Source organism: Gobius niger (genome assembly GCF_951799975.1).
Source record: "Gobius niger genome assembly, chromosome: 13".
In the NCBI taxonomy this organism is placed as follows: Eukaryota; Metazoa; Chordata; class Actinopteri; order Gobiiformes; family Gobiidae; genus Gobius; species Gobius niger.
In genome coordinates, this window is record NC_136864.1 from 17,924,743 (window position 1) to 17,947,709 (window position 22,967).

Consider the following 22,967-nt stretch of genomic DNA (forward strand, 5'->3'; position numbering starts at 1 on the left):
CAGGAACATACGAAGTGTTGAGCCAAAATGTATTTTTGCAAACACGTTACATTTATACAAGAACTTGAAGCAAATATGGCTACAGGAAATGGACAACAGCTTTTTGTTTTGTTTTACAAAATTGTCGACCACTGAGCAGTGAGCACTCATTATGAGCCCATACATCAACTCAGAATTGTTTTAATCTCAAATACATCTATAATAAACCCATTTTCACAGTAAAGACCAAGCCAATTATTGACTGCTTTCCCTGTATTTTCTGTCAAGCAGGTATACAATTAACTAATCAGAGTTATATATAATAGCCTAGTCTCTCCACAAGTCCTCTGGTGAACTGGTCAGTTTAGGTCATTCTATAGAATTGAGTCAATTAGGGATGTTGAAGATAACTCAAATAAGCTGAACCCTGAACCTTCCCAGCTAGCACATTTAAACTGTAAGACACAGTAAGTGCATTAGCTTAATCCTCTATTTGGCGCACAGCTCTCTGTGAACATGTTTCAGTGTCCATGCAGTGAGAGAAGGATAAAGATGTCCAGGGTTGTCTTAATGTAGATTTTGTCTTCTGAGAAAATGCAGTGGCTCGTGCACTTTTGGATTTTATTTATTCTTTGTACAGGTAAAGTTGTTCCTATTCATTGTCTCATTTTGAATGTGCATGTTGATGGCCTATGACATCCAGATATAATGACAACAATTGTGCATATACTAAAATCTGTTTTCAATTTGCTTTTTTTTATGCATAGGTGCTTTCTCAAAAGACAGTATTAATGGATGTGAACAGCAGCCATGCCAGAATGGAGGGACATGTGAAAGCCATGGAGAAGGTGCCCGTTGCCTTTGCTCCAAACAGAGCCAAAATGGACGCCTTTATGGAGGAGAGAACTGCGAGATTGCACTTACAGGCTGTGATGATGACCAGTGTGAGAATGGGGGAATCTGTTCCCCTCAGTTTGTTGGTGGTGAACATACTTTTACATGCTTTTGTGTCACTGGCTTCACTGGCTCAAAGTGCCAGACACAGACTGTCTTCTCTTTTGAATCACAGGGATACATGTCCGTACCTCTTCCACACCTGCAAGCTCCTGTTAATGTGACTTTTAGTTTCAAGACTGATCAAGAAGCCGGGACTCTTTTGCAGCACAGAGTGGATAACTTGCTCCTCAGCATTGAACTTGTTGATGGACACCTTTGCCTTCAAAGTTCACAATACAGAGGACCCAGCTCTTTAGTTCAGACGCTCCCAGATTATTTATCTGACAACAAGTGGCACACAGTGGAGGCATCACTGGGGGGTAGAGTCAGCCTGATGCGGCTGCTCTGCACTGAGTCCAACTGCTCCAGAGAAACTCGTCCTGAGATCATAGAGCTGGAAAACACCTCTCCACTCACACCAACACCTACTCACAGCCTCACTGTAGGATCAGTCAGTCACATTTGGGGATCAAATAGTGAATCAGTGAATCCTACAGCTTTTTTGGGATGCTTCAGAGACATTTTTGTGGATTCACAAATGGTGTTTCCAGCTTCAACAACTGATTATATTCAGACAAATGTTACTTTAGGCTGCAGCAATAAAGACGTATGTGTTGAAAGCCCATGTCAAAACCGAGGCCGCTGTGTGAGCCACGGGTGGAGGAGCTACACCTGTGAGTGCCACAGACCTTATGAAGGCCCCCACTGTGAAAAAGGTAATGTATAGCAATGGTTCTTACCTGGTGAAGTCGGGACCCAAAAGTGGGTCACGGAACAGTTTTCAGTGGATCACGAGCCGGTCCCTGGGAACATTTCTTTCTATTTATCTATTAAAAGATTACAAACATACTACCATGACTCAAATGACACTGCTGTGTTGTTTTGATCTTGATTTCTCAGATGTTTAATGCAATATTTAGAAGGGAAAAAAATGCTGTATTTCGCAATGTATATACAAATGAAATTCTTATTTGGCTTGTCATCCTAGGGTAGAAGTGGGTCTCAAAGCCATACCAGTTGATATCCACTGGTATGTAAACTCTTTTAGACCAATCAACATTTATCACAGAACATAGAACTAATCAAAGACAGATTGTTTGAGCCTTAATCTGTTCAGAAGAAGAATCACTTTGCTTGGACGAGGAGTGTTGCCAGTTGGATGCAAATGAGCTTACTCCACCGAAATAGAACAGAATACTCATGCACCTTGAAAGCATTTGACCACACCTGGCAGAGCTGACCTGCTCTGCCCTGGCAAATGACAACTCTTAGACCACGCCATATGACAGAGTAATTATTGTCAAAGCAGCTCTTGACATCACTGCAACAGACCAGTTTGCATGCTATACTGTAGCAGTGGATCTCAAACAGAGTGGTGGTGCATCTGTAACTATTTAAAGAGGGGGTATTATGCTTTTTTCAATCACTTAGCATCAGTCTATATCACACTACAATGATGACGAAACCTTCTGTTGGTTTGTAAATGCAGTAAATTAGAATAAGTGCCTTGTATAAAATTGCTCTCTCAAAATGGCTGCAGTGAATGTCTTGAAATAGGCCTCTGTCTCTTTAAGAACCTCTGACCCTTTCCGACACGCCCCCTCCACACGCTGTCTGTGGCATCAGTGGGGAGGGGGTTCTGCTGTGGAGCAGTGGTTGGTTACTCGGCTGGTGATGAAAGCTCGGAGGCGTCCAGGAGGTGGGGACGTTCCTAGGAGGACTCAGGCAAACCTATCCCTAAGATGGCTGCCACCAAATATGTGAATGTGCCAAGGCAACACTTCAGGCATGTTTTTAATGAGGGAATGACATAATAACGTGATGTAAAGCTTGAAAAAGTCGATTTTGCATAATACCCCCCTTTAAAGAGTTTATTTCACTTCCACTTTTGTAATGCATCGTGATGTTTTTCTCTTGTTAAAACATGGTTTACACCCAGCTTAGGCATAATTCAGTCTAATCTTAGACCAAGTTTAGTCCTGATTTAGCCTTGGTGGTAGGTCATGAGGCAAAAAGTTTGGGAATCATTGCTTTACAGTATATCATGCAAAGTGGCCTATATTATATAATACAACACAACACCAAGTGTTAGCCTGACAAACAAGTCCCACAGTCTTAAAAAAAAGGTCTGGCTGGTCAAGTTCTTAATTTCTCTTGTAACATCTCCAAACATATACACGGGTAAATGTTGGACCTCTATAGGTTTAAATGTAATCATTTATTAATGCTCTAATGTATTGTCTTCACTTCTATTTTACAGAGTATGTCACGGCAAGGTTTGGCAACAAAGACCAGCAGAGTTATGCAGTTTTCTCATTGGATGATGACCCTGGAAACACTCTAATTGTATCCATGTTTGTCCGCACCAGACAGTCCAGTGGCCTGCTCCTAATCCTGGCCAACAGTACCAGTCAGTACCTCCGCTTGTGGTTGCAGGATGGCATAGTCAATGTCCAAATCAACAACTTTGAGACTCTTGTGGGCCGCAGCGTCATAAGTGATGGACATTTCCATTTACTGACAGTTACACTGGAAGGAACAACAGCCAGTTTGCTCCAGTCAGCTCAAAACCAGGGCTCTGCAAATATCAGGCATATTCAGGCTAATTCTGGAGATTCAGTTTATGTTGGGGGTCTTACTGACCCAAGGGCCAGTGCATCCTTTGGGGGCTACTTTAAAGGCTGTGTTCAAGATCTAAGGATTAACAACAAACGATTGCAGTTCTATCCAGTAGAAGCTATGGTGGAGTCGAACAATCTGCAGCAGCTCAACAACGTTGAACAAGGATGCAGCAGTGATAACGCATGTGCTGTGAGTGTATTGCAATATTTAACTCAAAAATACAACAAATAATATACAGTTCCCTGGATTCGTGTTGGTTTGACCGTGTGTTCTTTATAGGTCAACCCCTGCCTTAATGGTGGAGTTTGTTACTCAATGTGGGACGACTTCATCTGCAACTGCCCCCCTAACACTGCAGGTCGTCGCTGTGAAAAGGTCAAATGGTGTGAAATGTCCCCTTGTCCGACCTCAGCTGTCTGCCAGCTCCACTCTCAGGGTTTTGATTGTGAGTATCAAACTAGGATGTAATTGATTTAATCGGTTGAAGTGTTGGATCATGCTGACGAATTTAGCTTGTTTGTGTTGTATTTAAATTCATTCCAGGTTTATCCAATGTTACAATTCGTACAAAGGACAGCCCGCTGCATTACAGAAGTAATGGCAACATCAAGCACAGCTTCAACAGGTTCTCCATAAGCTTTCGGACAAGGCAGGCTGCTGCCACATTATTGCATGCACAAAAGGACTTGGACTTTTTCACTATGTCCCTAATAGACTCCCAGCTAACACTGCAGCTGCAGGTTGGATTTGACCAAAATGTCAGTGTAGTACACACTGTGGGTCCAGTTAGTGATGGCCTGTGGCACACTGTAGATCTAAAGATTGAGCATTCTTCTACAATGCAGACTCCTCTATGGATCCTGGCCCTAGATGGAAATAAAATGCTAATTGAAGGGTCCAGAATGCATCCACAGGCTCTGGATTTTCTTAGAGAGGAGACAGACATTTTCCTTGGTGGGCTGAATAAATCTGGTGGCATGAAGCTGTCTGGTTGTCTCGGACCAGCTGAGATCGGAGGCCTTGTTCTTCCTTTCCACAAGGACATTGAACTAAACTTCCCAAGACCACAGCCAGAGCAGTTTTTGAGAGTAGACGGTAACACTGTTAATTTACAGTATGGTTGCTGGGGAGCCAGCGTTTGTGACGTCAACCCTTGTCAGAATGGTGGCGTCTGTGAAGATATCTTTGATCTGCACCAGTGCACATGTTTGCCTGAGTGGACAGGGCTTTTGTGCCAGGAGTCCACTGACAGGTGCCTCTCTAGCCCCTGTGTATTTGGAAACTGCTTAAGCATGTCTGGGGAGTACAAGTGTGACTGTGAACCGGGGTATGAAGGACCCCAATGTGAGTCTGAAGTCAACGTGTGTGAAAACAGTAACTGCAGTAATGGTGCCACATGTCTTCAGGGCTTGGAGAACTACGCATGTCTTTGCCCTCAGAATCTGACAGGACAATACTGCAAGTAAGTTCTCTTTACAACAAAAGTAATCACAAGGAATATGGATTTTATAGTTTGTAGTAATATTAAAATGCTTTGGCAGTGACAAAATTCGTGAAATCCCATGGTACATCGAGGTGCAGCCGTAAGACCAGCTACACTGTCCTAATACATCTATAAAAGCTTATTATTCTGAAATGATTAAACTATTTTCTGTATCTAGACTTCCTCAGTTGCCTGTAGCTGCTTGTATTGGCACACGGTGGAACTACAGTTGCTACAATGGAGGAAACTGTTCTAAAGATGACAATTCATGTCACTGTTTGCCTGGTTTCATCGGAGAGTGGTAAGATAAATAAAACATGCGATTGCCTTGAACCATGGTATTTTGTATGTAGTTTGCCTATACAAATAAAATATTACATTTTCAGCGTTTCTTTGTGCTGATTTTGTATTTTGACTATTTCAGGTGCGAGAGGGATGTGGATGAATGTGCCTCTGATCCGTGCATGCACGGAGGATTTTGTGTTAACTACATCAACAGCTATGAGTGTGTGTGCGACGTGAACTACACAGGTGTGCACTGCCAAATTGACATCAGTGACTTCTATTTGTATCTGTTCCTGGGATTGTGGCAGAACCTGTTTCAGCTCGTGTCCTACCTCGTCATGCGCCTCGATGATGGCCCAGAGGTGGAGTGGGGTATCCATATTGACTAGAGACTTGTATTTGTGCAGAGATTAACTGTTGTTCAAAAGGGATGTCTTGATATTACAAAATATTAGTGCTTATGTTATGGTTTACACTTTGTAACATACATTGTGTGGACACCTTTATCTCAACTGTAAGACTTCACTTGCAGTCATAGTTCCACATGTGCCTTCACCTCCACAATTGATGTGGAACATTGTGGAGATTAAAAGGAGTGAGTGTGTACACATTCTGTGTGCTGTGCATGCTGTGACACAAGAGGATATATTATATAGTGCGTGTGTGTGTGTGCGTGTGTGTTAGAAATAACACAATTTGCAAATGATGATCTGTTCTGTTTTTGGTTACAATTGATTAAATCATCTACTGAAGTAAAGCAAATGTGTTTTATTAACTAATACATAAAATGTCCATACGCACATTCAAGCATCAACTCATTTTAAACTTGTAACTTAACTCACAAAAGCGTCCTTCAAGAGAAAAGTTCAAACACAGAGGACAGCAATTAGTTTGTTGTACGTGACCATGATGAATTGGATAAATTTTACCCTTTTTTATGTAGCGTACGGTCACAGAGTTCTTTGTAGATCCTTTTTCGTATCTTTGGTGTGTCTTTTTGCAAAAAATGCAAAGGTTCAGACAGAGCAAGGCATCTGGAATACTAGGGTGAAACACAGTAATTACAAAAAAAATCAAACCAGAAATGGCAAACTTCAAATCCTTGACAACCCACCTCCAATATAAACACGCCACAGTCGTTCTCATTGGTTTGTTGTGGGATTTCCTAAGACGAACAGTAGATGGCGACAGCACTCCGCGTTAATACAACGACAACTTGGTGTAGAGAAGCACGTTTCAGAAACGGAAACAAAAAATCCTACCTCGTTCGATGACACTGTCCAGCCCATTTCAAAAGCTGATTGTTTCTTCTCTTTTGCCTCCTTTAACAAGTATTTCACAATGTTCTGTTGAGAGTAAAATACAAAGTTACAAATTCTTGCTCAGTATATGTTGTAAATAATTCATATTTAATTTAATGCTTTAGTTGTTACTCTTGCAACTTTCTGAAGACCTATTCCTTGAGAGTCATACAGAATGACTGTCTTCTTGAGGAAATCTGCAGTCACCAAACACCAATGAACCTCGAGGTGGACGGGCACCAGGAGCAAACGTTTCGAAAACAAATCCACCTAAAAGAAAAACAATAATGACAAATACTCCATTAAAAACGTTACAACAACACAAGCACCTACCTGCTTTGTCCATCTCTTGACTCCTTCATATCCCTTGTCCATGAGTTGTTTGTGGAAAAAGCTGTTGAGGAAATGGACCTAGTGCAAAAACAAATGTTCGAATATTTCACAATTGTCGAATATTTCACAAAATATCTATATTTTTTAATGTCACGTCGAAAACAAGCTTAAACTAGCATCTTACTAGGTTACAGATTAACTGTAGCCCTATTTGGATTTGCCATATAAATCTATACAAATCATCAATTTCCCCACAGCAACCATGGACTTGTGCGGCGGCACACCCTGGTTGAAAACCCCTGTGCTAAAACAATTTTATTAAGATTATTTTTTTGTATATTCATACATCCGAACGGATGCATTTTATGTTCTTTTTTTTCTTTTTAAATGGCAATACTAAAGTGCTAAATAAATAAATAAAAATAAATAAATAAATAAGATTCCCTCTTGGGATAACATTGAAAATGTGTTTTCAAACTTATCAATCTTATCCCAAGATTGTTTTAAAGAAACATACAGTCAGGCTTTAAAGGTCAATAACAACTACAACTTAATACATAGCCATTTTACCTTAGAATCAGCAGACTCCATTATCAGTTCTCCATACATGTTTATCACCTGAAACGAAATGGTACAACATGTCATTATATCCCAAATGTATACCAGAGTAAATTACAGATTTTTAAAAATGTTTTATTCAAACCTGGTCATTTAGCCAGCTGTCATTGGCCAATGTTGACAAGTCATCCAACGTCAGTCTGTGCTTCTTATATTTGACTAAATATGGGATAGTACTGACTATTTTTGACATTTCTTCAATGATAATCTCCAAAATCATAATTTCACTGTAAAAGAAAGAATGCACATTAAATACCAAGATTTACAATCCACTCATGTAAGCATTGACTTTGATAAGGAGCACTTTACCAGTCTCTGAGGTCTTTGTTAGATTTTTCTTTTAGATGCTCAAATATATCATTCTTTTCTAGAGGAATAAAACTTCCATACTTTTGGTGAAAGTCACATAGATATTCTACAGAAACAAGGTACAATTTTCAAAAGACTTGCAATCAAGTAAAAAGTACATTGAAAAGGGCTGCAACAACTAATTGAAATATTGGCTTAAAGTCAGTATCAAACCTGAACATGCTATGCCTCGGTTAAAAACTCTGATACTTCATAATTCAATGGTTGAATTTGTTTCGCAAAGACAATGATCAGATTAACGTGATTGCTGACTGTTTCTTATCATATTGCAGCAGTACGCAGCATGCAATTAAACACGTGTGTTATTCTTTCTGGGATAGCCCATCTTTATGTAAAATCATGAAAACTTGCTGATGGTAAAATTGTGACATAGCCAGCATTAAAAGTGAACCATACAAGGAGGACATGTGTCTATACAGGGATTTAAAACCTGATACTTACTATAAGTTCACCCACTAACCACCACAATTCTGCAGTTATCAGAATTACCAACCCCCTTAAGCCTGGGGCTGATTAAAGTAGTGTATACTCTTTATTCACTATTCACTATTCATGATCAGTGCGCAAAATAATCAGTTGCAGCCCTGAAAAGAAACAACAACATGGTTACCTTGGACATTCTTTGACGTTTTTTGACGGGGACATTCTATTTTGATTGAAATATCTCCTGCATTGTTTTCTGTGGTCAGAACCACATCAATGGTCAGGTTCTGTTCAGCTTGGTTCCGTTCAGCTTGGTTCCGTTCAGCTTGGTTCCGTTCAGCTTGTTTCCGTTCAGCTTGGTTCCGTTCAGCTTGGTTCCGTTCAGCTTGGTTCCGTTCAGCTTGGTTCTGTTCAGCTTGGCTCCGTTCAGCTTGGCTCCGTTCAGCTTGGCTCCGTTCAGCTTGGTTCTGTTCAGCTTCATTCTGTTCAGCTTGGTTCTGTTCAGCTTGGTTCTGTTCAGCTTGGTTCCGTTCAGCTTGGCTCTGTTCAGCTTGGTTCTGTTCAGCTTGGTTCTGTTCAGCTTGGTTCTGTTCAGCTTCATTCTGTTCGGCTTCGGGGCACACAGTGTCAGCATTTGCTCCAAAGTTAGTATTGTGAGACAAGAGTGACAAGTCATTAACTGCCCCATTCAGGGTGTTATGGACAGCAGAAAAGTCTGCAACCATAGACACTGATGGGCTACAAGTCTTGTTGCCTTTGCACATTTCTTGTTCCTTTTCTTCAACTCCATTGCACACATCAATAGAGGTCTTGGGTGCTGCAACATCTGATGGTCCAAATGTTTCACATTTCTTTTGGGTTTTTTTGGTCTTAAAACGAACCTGAGGTTGTGAGCAAAAGGCGTTCCTGCGCCCTCTTCGCTTAAATGTGGACATTCTGAAAATAACATTTTTGTGCCGTTTGCTCCACAACCACATCTGTAATTTTGCGTGTTTTCTAACGTGTTTAGAAAGATGAGAAATGTCTTTTAAAGCAGAGTTTTGTTGGCCCCATCTTTTGAGGAAAGTGTTTCTCCTTGACCAAACCATTTTCAACTATTTGAGCAAGTACCAGCCAAGACAACAAAGGCCTTGTACATTCTGTGAGGCACGCGAGCAGCCCCTCGTTCTCTCCCTCCGGACTTCTTCAGTGTAGTGCTACAATTTGAATGATGTCTGATCTGTAAGGAATATACATTAATGCTGGCATATTATTTACGAATTAACAATGCAGTCCACCTTTACACATAAATTGCGGGATACCTTTTCGATAGGGTGGGCTGTGCTCGCAGAAAAGTCGTTGAGAACATTGATTCACCACAATGTAAGGTTGACATTAGCTGTTAGCACACTCAGCGGGTGACCCCCTCTAGAGGCACTTTTAACACGGCGAATGGCACCCTCAGCACGTGAACCTTCTTGAGGAAAAACATAAATGTAGGCCTACCTTTGTTTAATAAACGTTTAAGATTTAATCAAGAAAATAACTCTCATATAACATATAGTAGTAACACACCGCCGCAAACCACATGATAGATGTAAATAAATACAACTTTTAAGTCGCATGTTGATTACGTCACATCTGTGCTGACCAATCAGGTTGTCTTTTGCCCATTTTTTTACTTTACTTATTTACTAATGTAATTTATGTATTATTTTTATGAAAACTACAAAGTAAAAGTGCAACAGAAATAAATATATACATGCAAAAAATCATACAAAACGGAAAGAAACATAAAAGGGGAACATTCGCATCAAGATGTAAGAATACATGATGACAATATAAAAAACAATGTTGTGACATATGATGTTTACAGGATGCGTTATGGACTTTGACAGCTTTTTGAATGGACCCAGTCTTCATTGTTTTTAGGCTCTGGTTGAGTTTGTTTATGAAGTGAAGTCCATGTGGCTTTGTTTGTGCCCACTTAGTTAATGATAGTCTGCAACAGTAGGGAAAGGTTATTAAAATAAAACATTTTGTCACTCTCCTGGAGGCTGATCACATAGCCAGTTTTGTTGTGCATAAGTTGTTGTATATGGGCCCATAGGTTTCGGCTGTAAGTGCAGTGATAAAACAGGTGGATAATGGTTTGCCCATCATTTTTAAACTGGCTTCTGAAAACCTCCCCCAAAAAAACACAACCATAGAACTGCCGAAACTTCACATCAAGCTGAAATGGCAGATAAATATTCTGAAATGTATAGGTAAATGTGAATTTATAGACCTTCAAAAAGATCATAAATAAGTTGCAATCATAGTTGGAATATGACTTGTGTAAGCACAACTGTAAGCTCCTATCTCCAGAGACCCAAACTACAGCGAGATTTATTTATTTGGTTTATTTGATAGGGACATATACAAAAACATAGACAAACTGTAGCAAAAGCTAATTTGCAGCACTTGCAATGGAGCAATGGCATGCTGTGCATTTTAAATTAATTGTTCTAATATAGATAAAGTGGTCAGATTTATATAGTGCCTTTCTGTTTTAGGCACTCAAAGCGCTTTACATCAAGGAACCAGACACTCATTCACACTCTCATTCATACACCAGTGTGTGCAGATGCTGGAGGCAAGGTGGGTGAGGTGTCTTGCCCAAGGACACAATGACAGTGTGTACCTGCGGGATTCAAACTCTGATCACAATGATAATATACACTATAACTACACACTACACACACACACACACACGCACGCACGCACGCACGCACACACACACACACACACACACACACACACACACACACACACACACACACACACAATTGTATTGAAAGCATTAATCATGATGACTATGGATGATGGACATACAAGGCCCTTTCAGCAGGTACCAAGAACCATGAATTCAAAGTCCTTTACTGCGTGTCCGGGGGAGAGAGTCCAAAGTTGGTAACATGACAGTTACAGTAAGTAACCCCAGTGTTCCCCACGCACACTCTGCTGACCAGCCGACTGGTCTTCGGACTGGCCAGGACAGGGGACAAACAAGAGTGAAACAGGGGCAACACATCAGCTTTTACAAAAAACGGACAGAAATGCATGTTGGCGTCAACCAAACCCGCTCCTAAGTTTTGTTTGGATCCTGCTATGCTGTTTCCTCATGAACCAGCTCATTCTTTGATGTTTATTGATTTATTGTTTCACATTGATTATTTCTTTTTACTTCTGAATGAATTTAAGAAAAAAGAAAAGAAAAAGAAAAATTTTGAAGTTTTGAAGTTTTTCTGTCTGATTTTCTTTACTGCACATTTTACACTCTGAATTCAGACTGTTAGAGTAAAACACAAGCGTTTATTTTATTGAAGATATTTGTATTGTTGAAAAATGGAGATGCAGCCGAATCCATTCTTTCATAACACATTGCTATAATAGCATTTTCTGTGTCGAGCTGCTTATTAGGAGCATGTTTTGTATTGCTGGCAACAGTACAATCCAAAATGTTACACAGTGTGCCTTTAAAAACTACATTTTTCAATTTGAAATTAGTTTTCCGCAAATTTTACACTCTGAATTTAGACGGCTGCGTTAGACATATTGAAAAATTATATAGAGAATAAATAGAAGGTGAATTTTTAATTTAAAACACTGAAATACAAGGAACCTACTGAAATGTCAATGACAAAAATTTCAAACACATATTTTGATTAAAATGTATACATTTAAAATTCATATTCAGGTCACCTCCAAAGGTTGGGTTGGGTGAGTGCATTCAATATTAAAGGCTACTTATGTAACCCCTATAAAGACCCTATTGCTTCATAGGAAGCACAACATTTTTCTTGGCCTTAGATGGCATGCAGCATCTGCCAATACAAATATTCAGAACAAACATTCTGTTAAGTTCAGTTCCATTGAGGATTCATTGAAACTGTAGCTGATCATTCACGTTGACCCCACTGAACATGCCATTTTATTTATTTAACCTTCATTCATTGATAAATTATTATTTACTGCTTGTCCTCTTGAGTGGGTGTCTGTCTTACTTAGAACAAAAATCATCGAAAACAAAACAACAAAACAAATTCAAACAAAGATGAATTCATGAATAAAACCGGGATTGTTTTTGATTAATTTTCCATTTACAGTGTGGCTTTATACTTGGCTGGGAGCCTAGCTGTTCCACCCCACAGTGACGCAGCTCATGGAAGCATGGTCCTAATATTTACCTTGGCTGGTGCCCTATGTTCAAAGTGGCCAATATATAACCCAGAGATGACATAAACCACTTTTGTGCGTCTAGACTTACAGCAGTTTCCACTGGTGTGTAGGCCTCTTTTCCAAAAACAATGAAGTGTTTGCCGTTCTTTATGGTGGCTGTGGGACTATTGATGGGGACATGTGCCCAAATCAGTGTTCTGCGTCCAGAATGTGACTCCCCTGAAGCAGAGGAGGCTGCACTGGTGGCCCAGGATTACCTCAATTCTCAACATACTCACGGCTACAAGTATGCACTCAATAGGATCGAAGACGTCAAGATCTTATCTACGGTACACCAGTTGTTCAATCATTGCAATTTTGTATACAATTATGTTTTGAATTGAATGGCGTTAATTCTGTGGCATATAAAGTGTTTTTCCTTCAATAGCCCAATGGAGACAATATCTTTATCATGGAGATTGACCTGCTGGAGACAGACTGCCATGTGTTGGACCCCACGCCCATCGCAAACTGCACTGTTCGACCCAAAGTGCTGACGGTGAGAGCTGTGCCCAACACTCACAGTACAACACATTTTGCCTTATTTTTTTCCTGTTTAGGCAGTGGAGGGAGACTGTGATGTGGCCTTGAAGAATGTCAGTGGAGTTTTGACGATTACTGAATTTAAATGTAAAACTGAAGGTAAAACGGGCTTCTTTACATTGCCAAATTGAACATTTACAAAAAAATGCGCTCATTATGTCAATGTTTTTTGTTTTAATGTCAGAGTCAAGAGAAGACATTTGTTTGGGTTGTCCCACCCTCCTTCCCCTAAATGACACCTTAGCGCTGGACTTTGTTCAGGCTTCTATGGCTACCTTTAACAACATGAATGAGAATGTAACTTTCTCCCTTCTGGAGGTTGGAAGGATGTCATCACAGGTCTGCAATTCAAATATGTGCTAAACAGCATTGACACTTAATAACACAAATTAAAAAATGTTTCAGATTGTGTCTGGTGGGTCAAGGTTTTTAGCAGAATATGTTGTTGTGGAAGCCAACTGCACTGAAGATGTGTGTGAGCCCCTAAATGACGCCATGGCTGTAAGTGGTCTTCATGCAGAATATATAAAACGGTGTAATGCAATGATTAAACATTATATCATGCTCCCTCTGTAGAGCCGGGGCATTTGTACTGCCGAAGGATTGAACTCTCAGCATACAGTAGACTGCAAGATGTTCCCCAACTTGGTAAACTACACTAACAAGTCATAATAACCATATCTTTGTACCCACTTAACTTCAGATGCTGCTTTGATTTTTTTTTTTTTAGATAACAGTGGTTGATAGCAATAGCACCGCACCTGTAGCTCCAGCTGTTCATGTACACATCGGTAACCTTTCACCGATTCATGGTCTGCGACACCACAAGCTGAAAGCTCTTCACGGCCCTCTGACCCTGCTGTCGGCTGAGTCTGCAGAATCAGAGGAGGTGGTGCCCGTCGCCCCTGCTTCAGCCTCTGACCCTGTTCCAGCTGCCGCTGCAGACCCTGCTCCAGCCACAGCAGACCCTGCTCCAGCAGCAGCAGACCCTGCTCCAGCAGCAGCAGCAGACCCTGCTCCAGCAGCAGCAGCAGACCCTGCTCCAGCTTTAGACTCACTTGCAGATTCACCTTCCAGTAAAGGTGCTCCACCAAATTTTTTGTTCAAGCGAGATGTAGCTGCTGTGGTCGCCGACTCCCCAGCAGTGCAGGCTGCCCCGGTTCCTCTTGTGCCAGTTTGTCCAGGACGGATTCGATTCTTTGACTGATTTAGGTTTTGTTTTATGTAATTTGAAAGTCATGATAAACTACATTAAACATAATTTGCCTTTTTTGCCTGTTACTTTGTCAACTGTATTAAGACCACTTTTAATGTACACCATATGCAAAACATTTCTTTCCAACTCAAATCTACTTTGTTTTTTGAAGTATGTAGACACAAGTCATTAAATACATAATGGGAATTTAAAAAAAAGCACTTTAACTTTAGCCTTTTCATAAACCCAAGTCTCACAAAGGGTGGTATTTAAGCCTAAGAGCAATTGCAAAACAGCCCTGTCTGACCTTTGTCAACAATCTGGTCAGTGACTTCCATGAACCCATTGACTGAAACTGGTAGCAACGTGGCACCTGGATTAATTTTTCGATCCAAAACTGTTAAGATTTCCATTTTATACACCATCAAAACATTTTACTTTTTGGGACACAACAGTTCCTTGCCAAACACACCATTCTTATATTGCCAAATATGAAACCAGGAAACTTTTTTTTATTTTATTTTTATATGTATATATACACACACATTTTAGGGCATTTACATTTGCACATACTTCATCTTTAACAGGTCAGCTCAACCCTGAAAGACAAACAGTGTTAGTTAAGTCCAATTGATGAATCAAAATATTAGAGGAAAACATACTTGTAGACGTGATTTCAAAAATGACTATTGGGAGACATCATGTTGTAAAGTCCTATGTTTGTGACCAAAAGGTGAAGGGAGTCCCTGGGGATAGTTGAAGGACTGACGGACCTGGGACAAATGTGCAGAATCGGGATCAGCAGGGGCAGACTGTAGTAAGGTTCCAAGCTTGTCCCCAGCAGTTTGGCCAGCATAACCCAAATCTTCTCCATCTTGCCTTTTGGGATTTTCGGAGTCCCCTTTTAGACTTTGGGGTTCATTTGGGAAATTGCTGGCAAAGTTTTCACCCATATTGTGCGACCCCACAACCACAGGGCTGAGTGTGATGGTTTCGCTCCTCTCCTTGCCTGGTGGACCATGTTTTAGAAGTACATAGCCCCTTTGTGTTCTCTTCAGGGCATCAGAAGGTTTAAGATTAGAAAAGTGTTGTTCTTGAAGTGTGCCATAAGGAACCAGCTGGGGATGATGCTGACTTCTGAAGACTAATGCTGGTTCTTTCACGTCGACTTTTGCATTGTTAGCCGATTGACTTGCATACTGACGAATCCGTGACAATAGGTTTGGTGATTGTGTGTTTGAAGGTGGGCTATCAGACTGGTGTAAAGACTGCTCATTATAAGGATCATACTGATTAGTACCATGGGCAGGGTTAAAAAATTCAGAATAATGTGAAGGAGCTGCAGTTGAAGGAAATTCTGGTTGGTCTTGGGGGTTCCATGGATTCATGTCAAAGGGATAATGCAAGTTTGCATTGGGATTATAATGATGAACAGGTGAAGATTCCATTTGCTCCCTAGGCATGTTTCCAGGCAATGGATCAGGGTTGCCCTCTTGTGGCTGGTTGTAAGTCTGCCAGTCTTGCCGATATAACAGTGGTGGAACAAGCGCATTCATGAATGTGTTGTGGCTTGCTGGGGCAGGTGCTTCCTGAGGGTCTTGTGATTGAGCATGAAGAGATTCAGGTCTCAACCCAGTTGGTAGAAGTGGGGAATGTAATTTACCATTCTGCTGTTGTGGAACAAAATGGTAGTGGTGCTGATGGAAAGCAATGTGTGGACAGCAGTCGAGGAGTCCCACTTGGCAATGCAGGAGACACTCCATTGATTGTTTCATTTCAGGATGAGGATGCTTTGGGAATACAACTACTGTACCCGGATGTGAAATGGGGTCTTTTTGCAAGAAGGGAGATGGGGTTGTTCTTGTTGCAAAAGGCAACTGTGGGACACGATGTGAGTGAAAGTATGGGCCATTTAGCTGATAATGTTGAAGTACTGTTGCCAGTGGACTGGTTGTAGTTACTTGAGGCTCATCTCTGGTATGGTAAAAAGGGCAGGGATAAGAGGGAGAACCCTCCGGTTTTAAGGGTACAGGGGGCTGTGGAGACGGCTCCGGCTTCACTGGTTCATGTGGTAAATAAAATGAGGGTATGGGTTGAGGTTCTGGCCAGTACCATGCAGGGTCATAGAGTGGAGGCATGTCCTCTGAGGGATTTCCAGGCTGAGGTGGAGGTCCTGGTTCTTGATTAAAGGCAGTCACAGATGGCATATTAGGCTGGAACATGGAGTAAGGATAATGTCTGAAATGATCAAAGCCTTGGGACATGCCCTCTGGGTACATTGGATAAAATGGTTGCTCTGGCTGAGCAGGTTGTTGACCGTTCCAAGAATAAAACTGGTCCCATGTATAGCTTGGTGTTTGTGGCATATCATATTGTGGAACTTTTGTAGTTTTTACACTTTGGGTTGTGGCAGGGGTAGGTGTAGAAATCTGTTCAACATCCATCATTAATTGATGAGAACCAGCCAGTGGTGGGCAGGAGACCTTGACGTCAACATCGCCAGACAATTTCACAGCGTACATTCCACCCTTGAAATAAATAATATTTATAAGTATTGTTCAATTATGGCATTTGCATTAAAGTAGTAAAAAAAATAAAAAAATGTTTTACCCTGATCTCCACACAGGATGATTGATATGGAAAATAAATTGTGCGACTTTCTGCATCTGCACCAACGTTACATTCGGCTGATACTTGTGTCAGTGGCTCCCATCTATCATTCACTGAAAAAGAGCAGGCTTTGAAATCTCAATTTAAGGATTATTTGGGAGGTTGAAGAAGCACTTACAGTTCACCTTTATTTCTGACAGTGCTGAAGTCCAGTCAGTTGTTATAACCATTCCCAAAGGGTGACAGGTTACCATTGGAGTGTTAGATGAAGTTGTTGAAGGCAGAGTCACGGGACAGGACATTTGTACTGGTAATCCAAACCAACGCAGTGGGAGTATATAACAGGACTCCTAAAACCAGAACACAGACACTAACACAGCAATTGACCTGTTTTGATTCAGCCCATTTAAGTTTGAACTACTTACTTGAACAAGGACAAAGCAACCATCATAAGGAGCCACCATGACAAAATCTCGACGTGTTGAGACGACTTTAAAACCACAGCTTTTAGGCAATTTGGACAGAGAGAGAGGAGAAAGAGCACCTGGCAAGGAAGAATCATTAAAAGACACAAATAAAAACACCAATTATGTCTAGAAAATAGCTCACCCCGGTCCACAAAAAGCAAAGACCCTGGTTTGTAATCTGCATCTTTTACTTGAAGTCTCATGTGGCCGGCTGAACAGTCCACCATTGGGTTCATTTTCAGAAGCCGTTCCACTGCGGCGTTGTCGTATCCTGGAAAGCCATATTCTTGCACCATTTTCTGCCCAGGAACATCCCAGACTGCTCACACAGACAAAAACATCCATTTGTATTACTTACTGTACTCTACAGGCAATACCGGTGAAACAGAAGTTACTCAAGTATGGGTTTGGTAAAAAAAAAGGTGTGATAAAAATACAATCTGGCCTTTTAAAACATTTTAACATAGGACTAAATATTTCAGTTTCACTTACCCATGTCTGATTGATAATCCAAGTCCATGTCTGTTGCTTTCTTTGATCTGCCATCAGTTTTGACTCCAATTAAGAGCTTCCCATGATGCCAGCCAAGATCCCCGCTTGGTGAGTTACTATATTTTTGCATGCTCTGTTCTTCAGTATTTGTGCATAGACCAAGTGAAAAGAAGAGGAGCCCTAACGATAATAAAACAACATTGTTCCTGATTTTACTACACGCCATCGGTGCAGTGGGATAATAAAACAAAACAACACCACTGCAAACAGAGGCCTCAACAGTGAACACTGGAACTAGCTGCTCTGATTCAAGGCTAGGTTTAAAGAGTTGTCTCAGTGGCAGGTGCTGCTTATGATCCAATTAGGACCAGGAAGTTATGGCTCCTGTCTCTATACTGCTTGGACCAATCATCAGAGTCGACCAAAGTAATCTCTGAAATCAGCAACTTATTACTAATGTTAATGTGTTCCAGTATTCCTGCTTTTAAAGGTGAATTATGCGACTTGTGATGTGACAAAAAGTTTCATTATTGCATATTTGACATTTTAGCGACCCCAGTGGCTGTATGAGTGGTTAACATGGTGCCTTTACTTTTCATCACGGTTGCTCCAGGACCTATTGTTTTTGTCTGTGGTAGGATTTCACTGGTGATGGTCCCTTTCACCAGAAAACCTACCAAACAATTCATTCTGGAGCATTTTAGAAGAATCTAAAGGTGTCACGCAAGCCACCCACACAATCCTGAGCAAATATTTAAAAAATGAAATAAATAAAAAGTTCCATAGTGCGCCTTTAAGGAGCCTGATATCAAAACACTTTATATTGTTGAGTTCACTTAATCCACAAGCTGTTATGAATTTATCCATAGTTTTGGCTGATATGGGCGATGATGGTGCAGTTGGTACAGTGGGCTGTCTCATAATCGGAAGGTTGTGGGTTCAAATCCCAGCTCCTGCAAAGGCGCAGTTGTTTTGTCCTTGGGCAAGACACTTCACCCTACTTGCCTCCAGTGTCTGCGTACATTGGTGTATGGATAACAGTCTGAACGGGTGAGTGGTTCCTTACTGTAATGCGCTTTGGGCCTGATAAAGGTAGAAAAGCGCTATATAAGTTGAGTCCATTTACCATATTTATTACATATATTGAGTAAACACTACAAAATGTTAATAGCAAGTTTTATTCTCTACAAAGATTGAAGATGAATATGATCAGATTTGGCTATGAATAAAATGTTACACTTGCAACGAATAATCACCTTACACAATTTATCTCAAAGAAATGCACAAGACAATGCTTTAATGTTCTTATTCCAACCAACACCATTTCAATGTTAAGTGTACAGAGCATCATTGAATTTTGTAAATATACTTCTAAGCACCGCACTATGACAATTTGTGAATACATTTTTCCATGTCTAAAGCACAAAGTCCTTTACGTTGAAGGCCAATTGTCAAAATGCATTATATGGTAATTCAGATGACAATGCAGAGCTATTGGTCAATGACACAGTAAGCAAAAACTCATTAAGTGTTGTCAGGTGTACAAGTAGTGTTAATCTACACAATTAAAGGTAATACAGCCGTCTTTAGGTGTTTAAAAACGCACAGTCAACAGGTGATGCCAGCGGTTATCCATCTTGAAAAGGCCAACAAAGTCAATTGGTCCACACGATCATCATGAGTGTATGAAAGACTTACACACAAACGCATGAACCAGTGGACCTGTCCCACATAAATGTTGGAATGTCCAGGGCTGCAAGATGTGGTTTTGAAACCTTGTTGCTGATTTCAGTACACTCGAGAGCCCAATACTACATCAACTTTGAGAGCACATTCATATACAGTTACAGTAATATTATGCAATGGAGGGGGGCAAAAGAACACATAGAGGAGTGGTCAGTTGTTTAGAAAGGGAGGGGCTCGATGGCTGACGAGATGTTTTGTTTTGGCTAAATTACTTTAAAAATGCGTTCATGCAACTTTAATCTCATGCTAATGAAATATAACAAAATCTGGCATCTATGTTCAACTAGCCAACAAGTGGTACATGTCCCTCACAGGAAGTGACATTATAGAAGGCATATCCAAAGCTGTTACACACTTTTATTACACAGTGTTAAATAGACCTTGAAACTTTTGCGCTGAACATGACATTACTGAGGTGTCAAAAACATGTAGTGCTCTGAACCAGGATTATCTCAACAAAAATGGGTGGGCAATAACACAAAGTCCTTCATATAAAAGTTGACAGGGAAAAGATGACATTGTAATTGATCTATTCCAGGAAGTCCGCGAGAGCGCAACGGCCAGCTTGTACGTTGATAGAAAGGTGTAATATCCAGACTTCCTCAAGTTCTCAGTCATTGCGTGTGCTTTCAGATTAACATTTCCACAATGGACCACCTCTTTTCCCATGACAAAAACCAATACTGGTGGAGGAAAAGAGAAATTAACAAAAGGTGAAGAGTCTCCCCCTTTCAAAGAACAAAGGGGGACCAGAGATGACCGTCTTACCACTCCCCATTGCTATTAAAGTTTCCATGACATTTGACTGCTTGGAGAAGAATTCTTAACGGCAACAATTCTTTTCTCTTCATCATGTCCCGCAATTTGAACTACTTCAACTTGAAAAACATTAAAACCCTGAATCCCTCAAGTATTTTGCCATTGTGAAGGCCTTCTTATTCAAGCCGCCTCCATGGACCCCTTCTTTTCCCATAACAAAAACCAAAACTGTAAAAGAGACAGAAAAAAAGACATGCTTAGTTAAGACAAAACGTCAACAACATTTCCAATAACTGCTTCCTGTTCTTCCTAATTTCCTAATTATACTGTACATATAAAAAGCCATGTTTCATCATTGACAAAGTTAAACTTAATGACATGGAACAAAGATATCAGGTTTATCAGGTGTGCTTTAGATATTGAAGTTTAAGAAATATGATAGAATGAAGTATATACACTGTATAATATGAAGCATAAAATGATATAAACAAGCAAACTACAGTCGATTTAAAACCAATGCTTATTTAAGGCTTCAACATTACATATGAAAGTACCTTTGCCTGCTTTTCCAACAGAGATGTTGTAGGTGGGTTCTCCTCCTTGGCTCTTTGTGCGGATATCCATCGTCCAGTCTCCATCATCCTGCAGGTTGTCCCTTAGAACCGAACACTTCTTTGAGCCCAGGGTCAACCCACTAGTGAAAATGGGGTTCCTGTCTTTGCCAATAAGAAGGTCGATTTCTTGGGACTGTAACAAAGAAGGGATTTGTCATTTTTCCGTTCACTTTTTTTTTTTTTTTTTAGGTTCTTCTTTGTTGTTATTTTTTGTAGGCATAAATCAAAAGGTCATGATACAATTTTATGTGAATTCAAACAATGACTTTATTAAGCTCAAAGGTTTAGTTTAGCAAGTTGGAAAACAGTTTATTTTATTTGTGTACGACATAATTACCAAGCACTTCACACAATCTTTTCTTTCAATCGTTTGCATTTAACATTCAGAACACATTTCTGATCCAAACTAGGGCAGAGAATATGAAATAAGATAGAGTAATAAGATGAGAACACAGCATTAAATGTAGTGAAACATGTTCCCTCGATCCACACGCGGTCCGACCGCTAATCCCGTTATTCGTTTTTCCCATAGGCCACTGTGGATGAGTTAGCATCATGCTAACAGACACGCGTCAATGTGGACAATAAGGACAGCGTTTTCTATGAAAATACTTCACAGCACCAGTTTTATACAGCTGTCTTACCGTGATATTACAAAAAGTACCACCAGTATGAGATGCCCAAACATATTTGGCGTCCGTATACCCAACAATGGCGCTATCCTGACAGCAGCCATCGGCCATCAGGTTATCCACATAGCTTTGCCAAGTCATACTGAGAAAAAATGCTAAAATTTTAAAACTGCTAAATGTAAAAACGCCACACAATGGGCTGTCTAGTAAAAAAAATCGTATGTACAATTTGGTGTCCAATTTATGCCTCAATTTGGCTAATGCTGTAGCAGCAAATAAAGCCGGAGCAGGGAGGCAGTGCAGGGTGTAGTCCGTATCAGATCCCTCCGCACAATGGGCAGAGGGAGCGCGCCTTATGGCACGGGCTGTGGGAGCAGCAGTCACAAGTGTGACGGAATGCTGCGGGACACAACACTGTTGCAGATTTATTTCATTTGTTCATTTAGTCCGGCTTCAGTAATAGGTTCCATCGTGACTTTATTGTTTACCTGATAACAATACCATTTTTTGATTTGGAAATTTACTGTGGGAGCAGACATAATAGGTTAATGTTGTTTTTCTTTTATGTCACTACACACAGTGAGTTATTATAGCGTGTGATAAACACAATATCAAATGTTGAGTCCGGTACCAGTGTTGCGGGGCCTTTTTTCAGGACAGATGTTTGTACATACTGGAACCACTAGAGGCAGCGTTCTCCATCTTTTTTTAACTGATGTCGGATATTCCTCTAGCACAGTCGTTGTTAAAACTGTGGCTTAGGTTTAACTGGAGCCAGTTTGGTGGTGGAGGGTTACAGAAGTAAAGAAGTGTTCATTTTAAGTTTGAGGCAGTGGAAGGCCTATAGGCCTGGAAATTTTTTTTTTTTAATCTTTGGATCAGATGATAATTGGGTTCAGGATAAAACCCAAATAAATACAAATCTATAGTTCAGACCGATTGCTAATTTGCTGCAGTTACAGCAGTAAAGGCTGAGTATATAGTGAATTATTTAATGGACACGGTGTAACTTATATAGCACTTTTCTACCTTCATTAACTGCCATTATTATTATTTGTAATAGTGGCAGTGGTGGCAGTAGTACTAGCTGTATTATAAACAATATTTACATAACTTTGTATATTTAATTAATTATTTATTTTTGACGTGTTTGGTTGCCAGATTTCTCTGTGTATGGTAGCAGCTTAATTTTCTTTTCTTTCCTTTTATTTCTTGGTGTTGCGTGAAGGCGTGCAGAGGTATTCACAGATGCCTTTACGCA

The 22,967-nt window shown here is 40.4% G+C and overlaps 4 protein-coding genes across 4 annotated transcripts; 2 read left to right on the top strand and 2 right to left on the bottom strand.

Moving 5' to 3' along the window:
• The first annotated feature begins 538 nt into the window (after positions 1 to 538).
• On the top strand, positions 539 to 5,813 carry LOC306972725 (protein crumbs homolog 1-like). Its single transcript, XM_079569430.1, has 8 exons — positions 539 to 619; positions 747 to 1,691; positions 3,236 to 3,786; positions 3,877 to 4,042; positions 4,141 to 5,059; positions 5,139 to 5,180; positions 5,259 to 5,381; positions 5,505 to 5,813. The coding sequence occupies exons 1-8, from the start codon at positions 574 to 576 to the stop codon at positions 5,752 to 5,754; spliced, it is 3,042 nt and encodes a 1,013-aa protein (XP_079425556.1). The 5' UTR covers positions 539 to 573; the 3' UTR covers positions 5,755 to 5,813.
• A 373-nt stretch (positions 5,814 to 6,186) lies between these two features.
• On the bottom strand, positions 6,187 to 8,716 carry LOC306973205 (sentrin-specific protease 5-like). The gene is made up of 9 exons (XM_079570067.1): positions 8,597 to 8,716; positions 7,927 to 7,984; positions 7,703 to 7,844; positions 7,570 to 7,617; positions 7,000 to 7,077; positions 6,799 to 6,936; positions 6,628 to 6,711; positions 6,480 to 6,530; positions 6,187 to 6,407 (listed from the first exon to the last, which is right to left on the bottom strand). The coding sequence occupies exons 3-9, from the start codon at positions 7,835 to 7,837 to the stop codon at positions 6,291 to 6,293; spliced, it is 651 nt and encodes a 216-aa protein (XP_079426193.1). The 5' UTR covers positions 7,838 to 7,844; positions 7,927 to 7,984; positions 8,597 to 8,716; the 3' UTR covers positions 6,187 to 6,290.
• Positions 8,717 to 12,695: 3,979 nt separating this feature from the next.
• On the top strand, positions 12,696 to 14,425 carry LOC306973332 (alpha-2-HS-glycoprotein-like). The gene is made up of 7 exons (XM_079570238.1): positions 12,696 to 12,938; positions 13,037 to 13,147; positions 13,209 to 13,290; positions 13,376 to 13,530; positions 13,597 to 13,692; positions 13,768 to 13,839; positions 13,922 to 14,425. Exons 1-7 carry the CDS (start codon positions 12,738 to 12,740, stop codon positions 14,396 to 14,398), a joined length of 1,194 nt encoding a protein of 397 aa, XP_079426364.1. The 5' UTR covers positions 12,696 to 12,737; the 3' UTR covers positions 14,399 to 14,425.
• A 4,795-nt stretch (positions 14,426 to 19,220) lies between these two features.
• Positions 19,221 to 22,053, bottom strand: LOC306972658 (profilin-2-like). The gene is made up of 3 exons (XM_079569346.1): positions 21,719 to 22,053; positions 21,015 to 21,207; positions 19,221 to 20,688 (listed from the first exon to the last, which is right to left on the bottom strand). Exons 1-3 carry the CDS (start codon positions 21,845 to 21,847, stop codon positions 20,591 to 20,593), a joined length of 420 nt encoding a protein of 139 aa, XP_079425472.1. The 5' UTR covers positions 21,848 to 22,053; the 3' UTR covers positions 19,221 to 20,590.
• Positions 22,054 to 22,967: the final 914 nt, after the last annotated feature.

Coding starts and splice junctions, on each gene's coding strand:
- LOC306973205 (XM_079570067.1), bottom strand. CDS start 7,837: ATGATTTTGGAGATTATCATTGAAGAAATGTCAAAAATAGTCAGTACT. Junction 7,618..7,702: donor ACAGCTGGCTAAATGACCAG/GTTTGAATAAAA, acceptor ATTTCGTTTCAG/GTGATAAACATGTATGGAGA. Junction 6,531..6,627: donor GGACAGTGTCATCGAACGAG/GTAGGATTTTTT, acceptor TGTTCGTCTTAG/GAAATCCCACAACAAACCAA.
- LOC306972725 (XM_079569430.1), top strand. CDS start 574: ATGCAGTGGCTCGTGCACTTTTGGATTTTATTTATTCTTTGTACAG. Junction 1,692..3,235: donor AGGCCCCCACTGTGAAAAAG/GTAATGTATAGC, acceptor TCTATTTTACAG/AGTATGTCACGGCAAGGTTT. Junction 5,060..5,138: donor CTGACAGGACAATACTGCAA/GTAAGTTCTCTT, acceptor ATGCTTTGGCAG/TGACAAAATTCGTGAAATCC.
- LOC306973332 (XM_079570238.1), top strand. CDS start 12,738: ATGAAGTGTTTGCCGTTCTTTATGGTGGCTGTGGGACTATTGATGGGG. Junction 13,148..13,208: donor TTCGACCCAAAGTGCTGACG/GTGAGAGCTGTG, acceptor TTTCCTGTTTAG/GCAGTGGAGGGAGACTGTGA. Junction 13,693..13,767: donor CCCTAAATGACGCCATGGCT/GTAAGTGGTCTT, acceptor CTCCCTCTGTAG/AGCCGGGGCATTTGTACTGC.
- LOC306972658 (XM_079569346.1), bottom strand. CDS start 21,847: ATGACTTGGCAAAGCTATGTGGATAACCTGATGGCCGATGGCTGCTGT. Junction 21,208..21,718: donor GTACTTTTTGTAATATCACG/GTAAGACAGCTG, acceptor TCTTTGTTACAG/TCCCAAGAAATCGACCTTCT. Junction 20,689..21,014: donor TGTTGGAAAAGCAGGCAAAG/GTACTTTCATAT, acceptor TCTCTTTTACAG/TTTTGGTTTTTGTTATGGGA.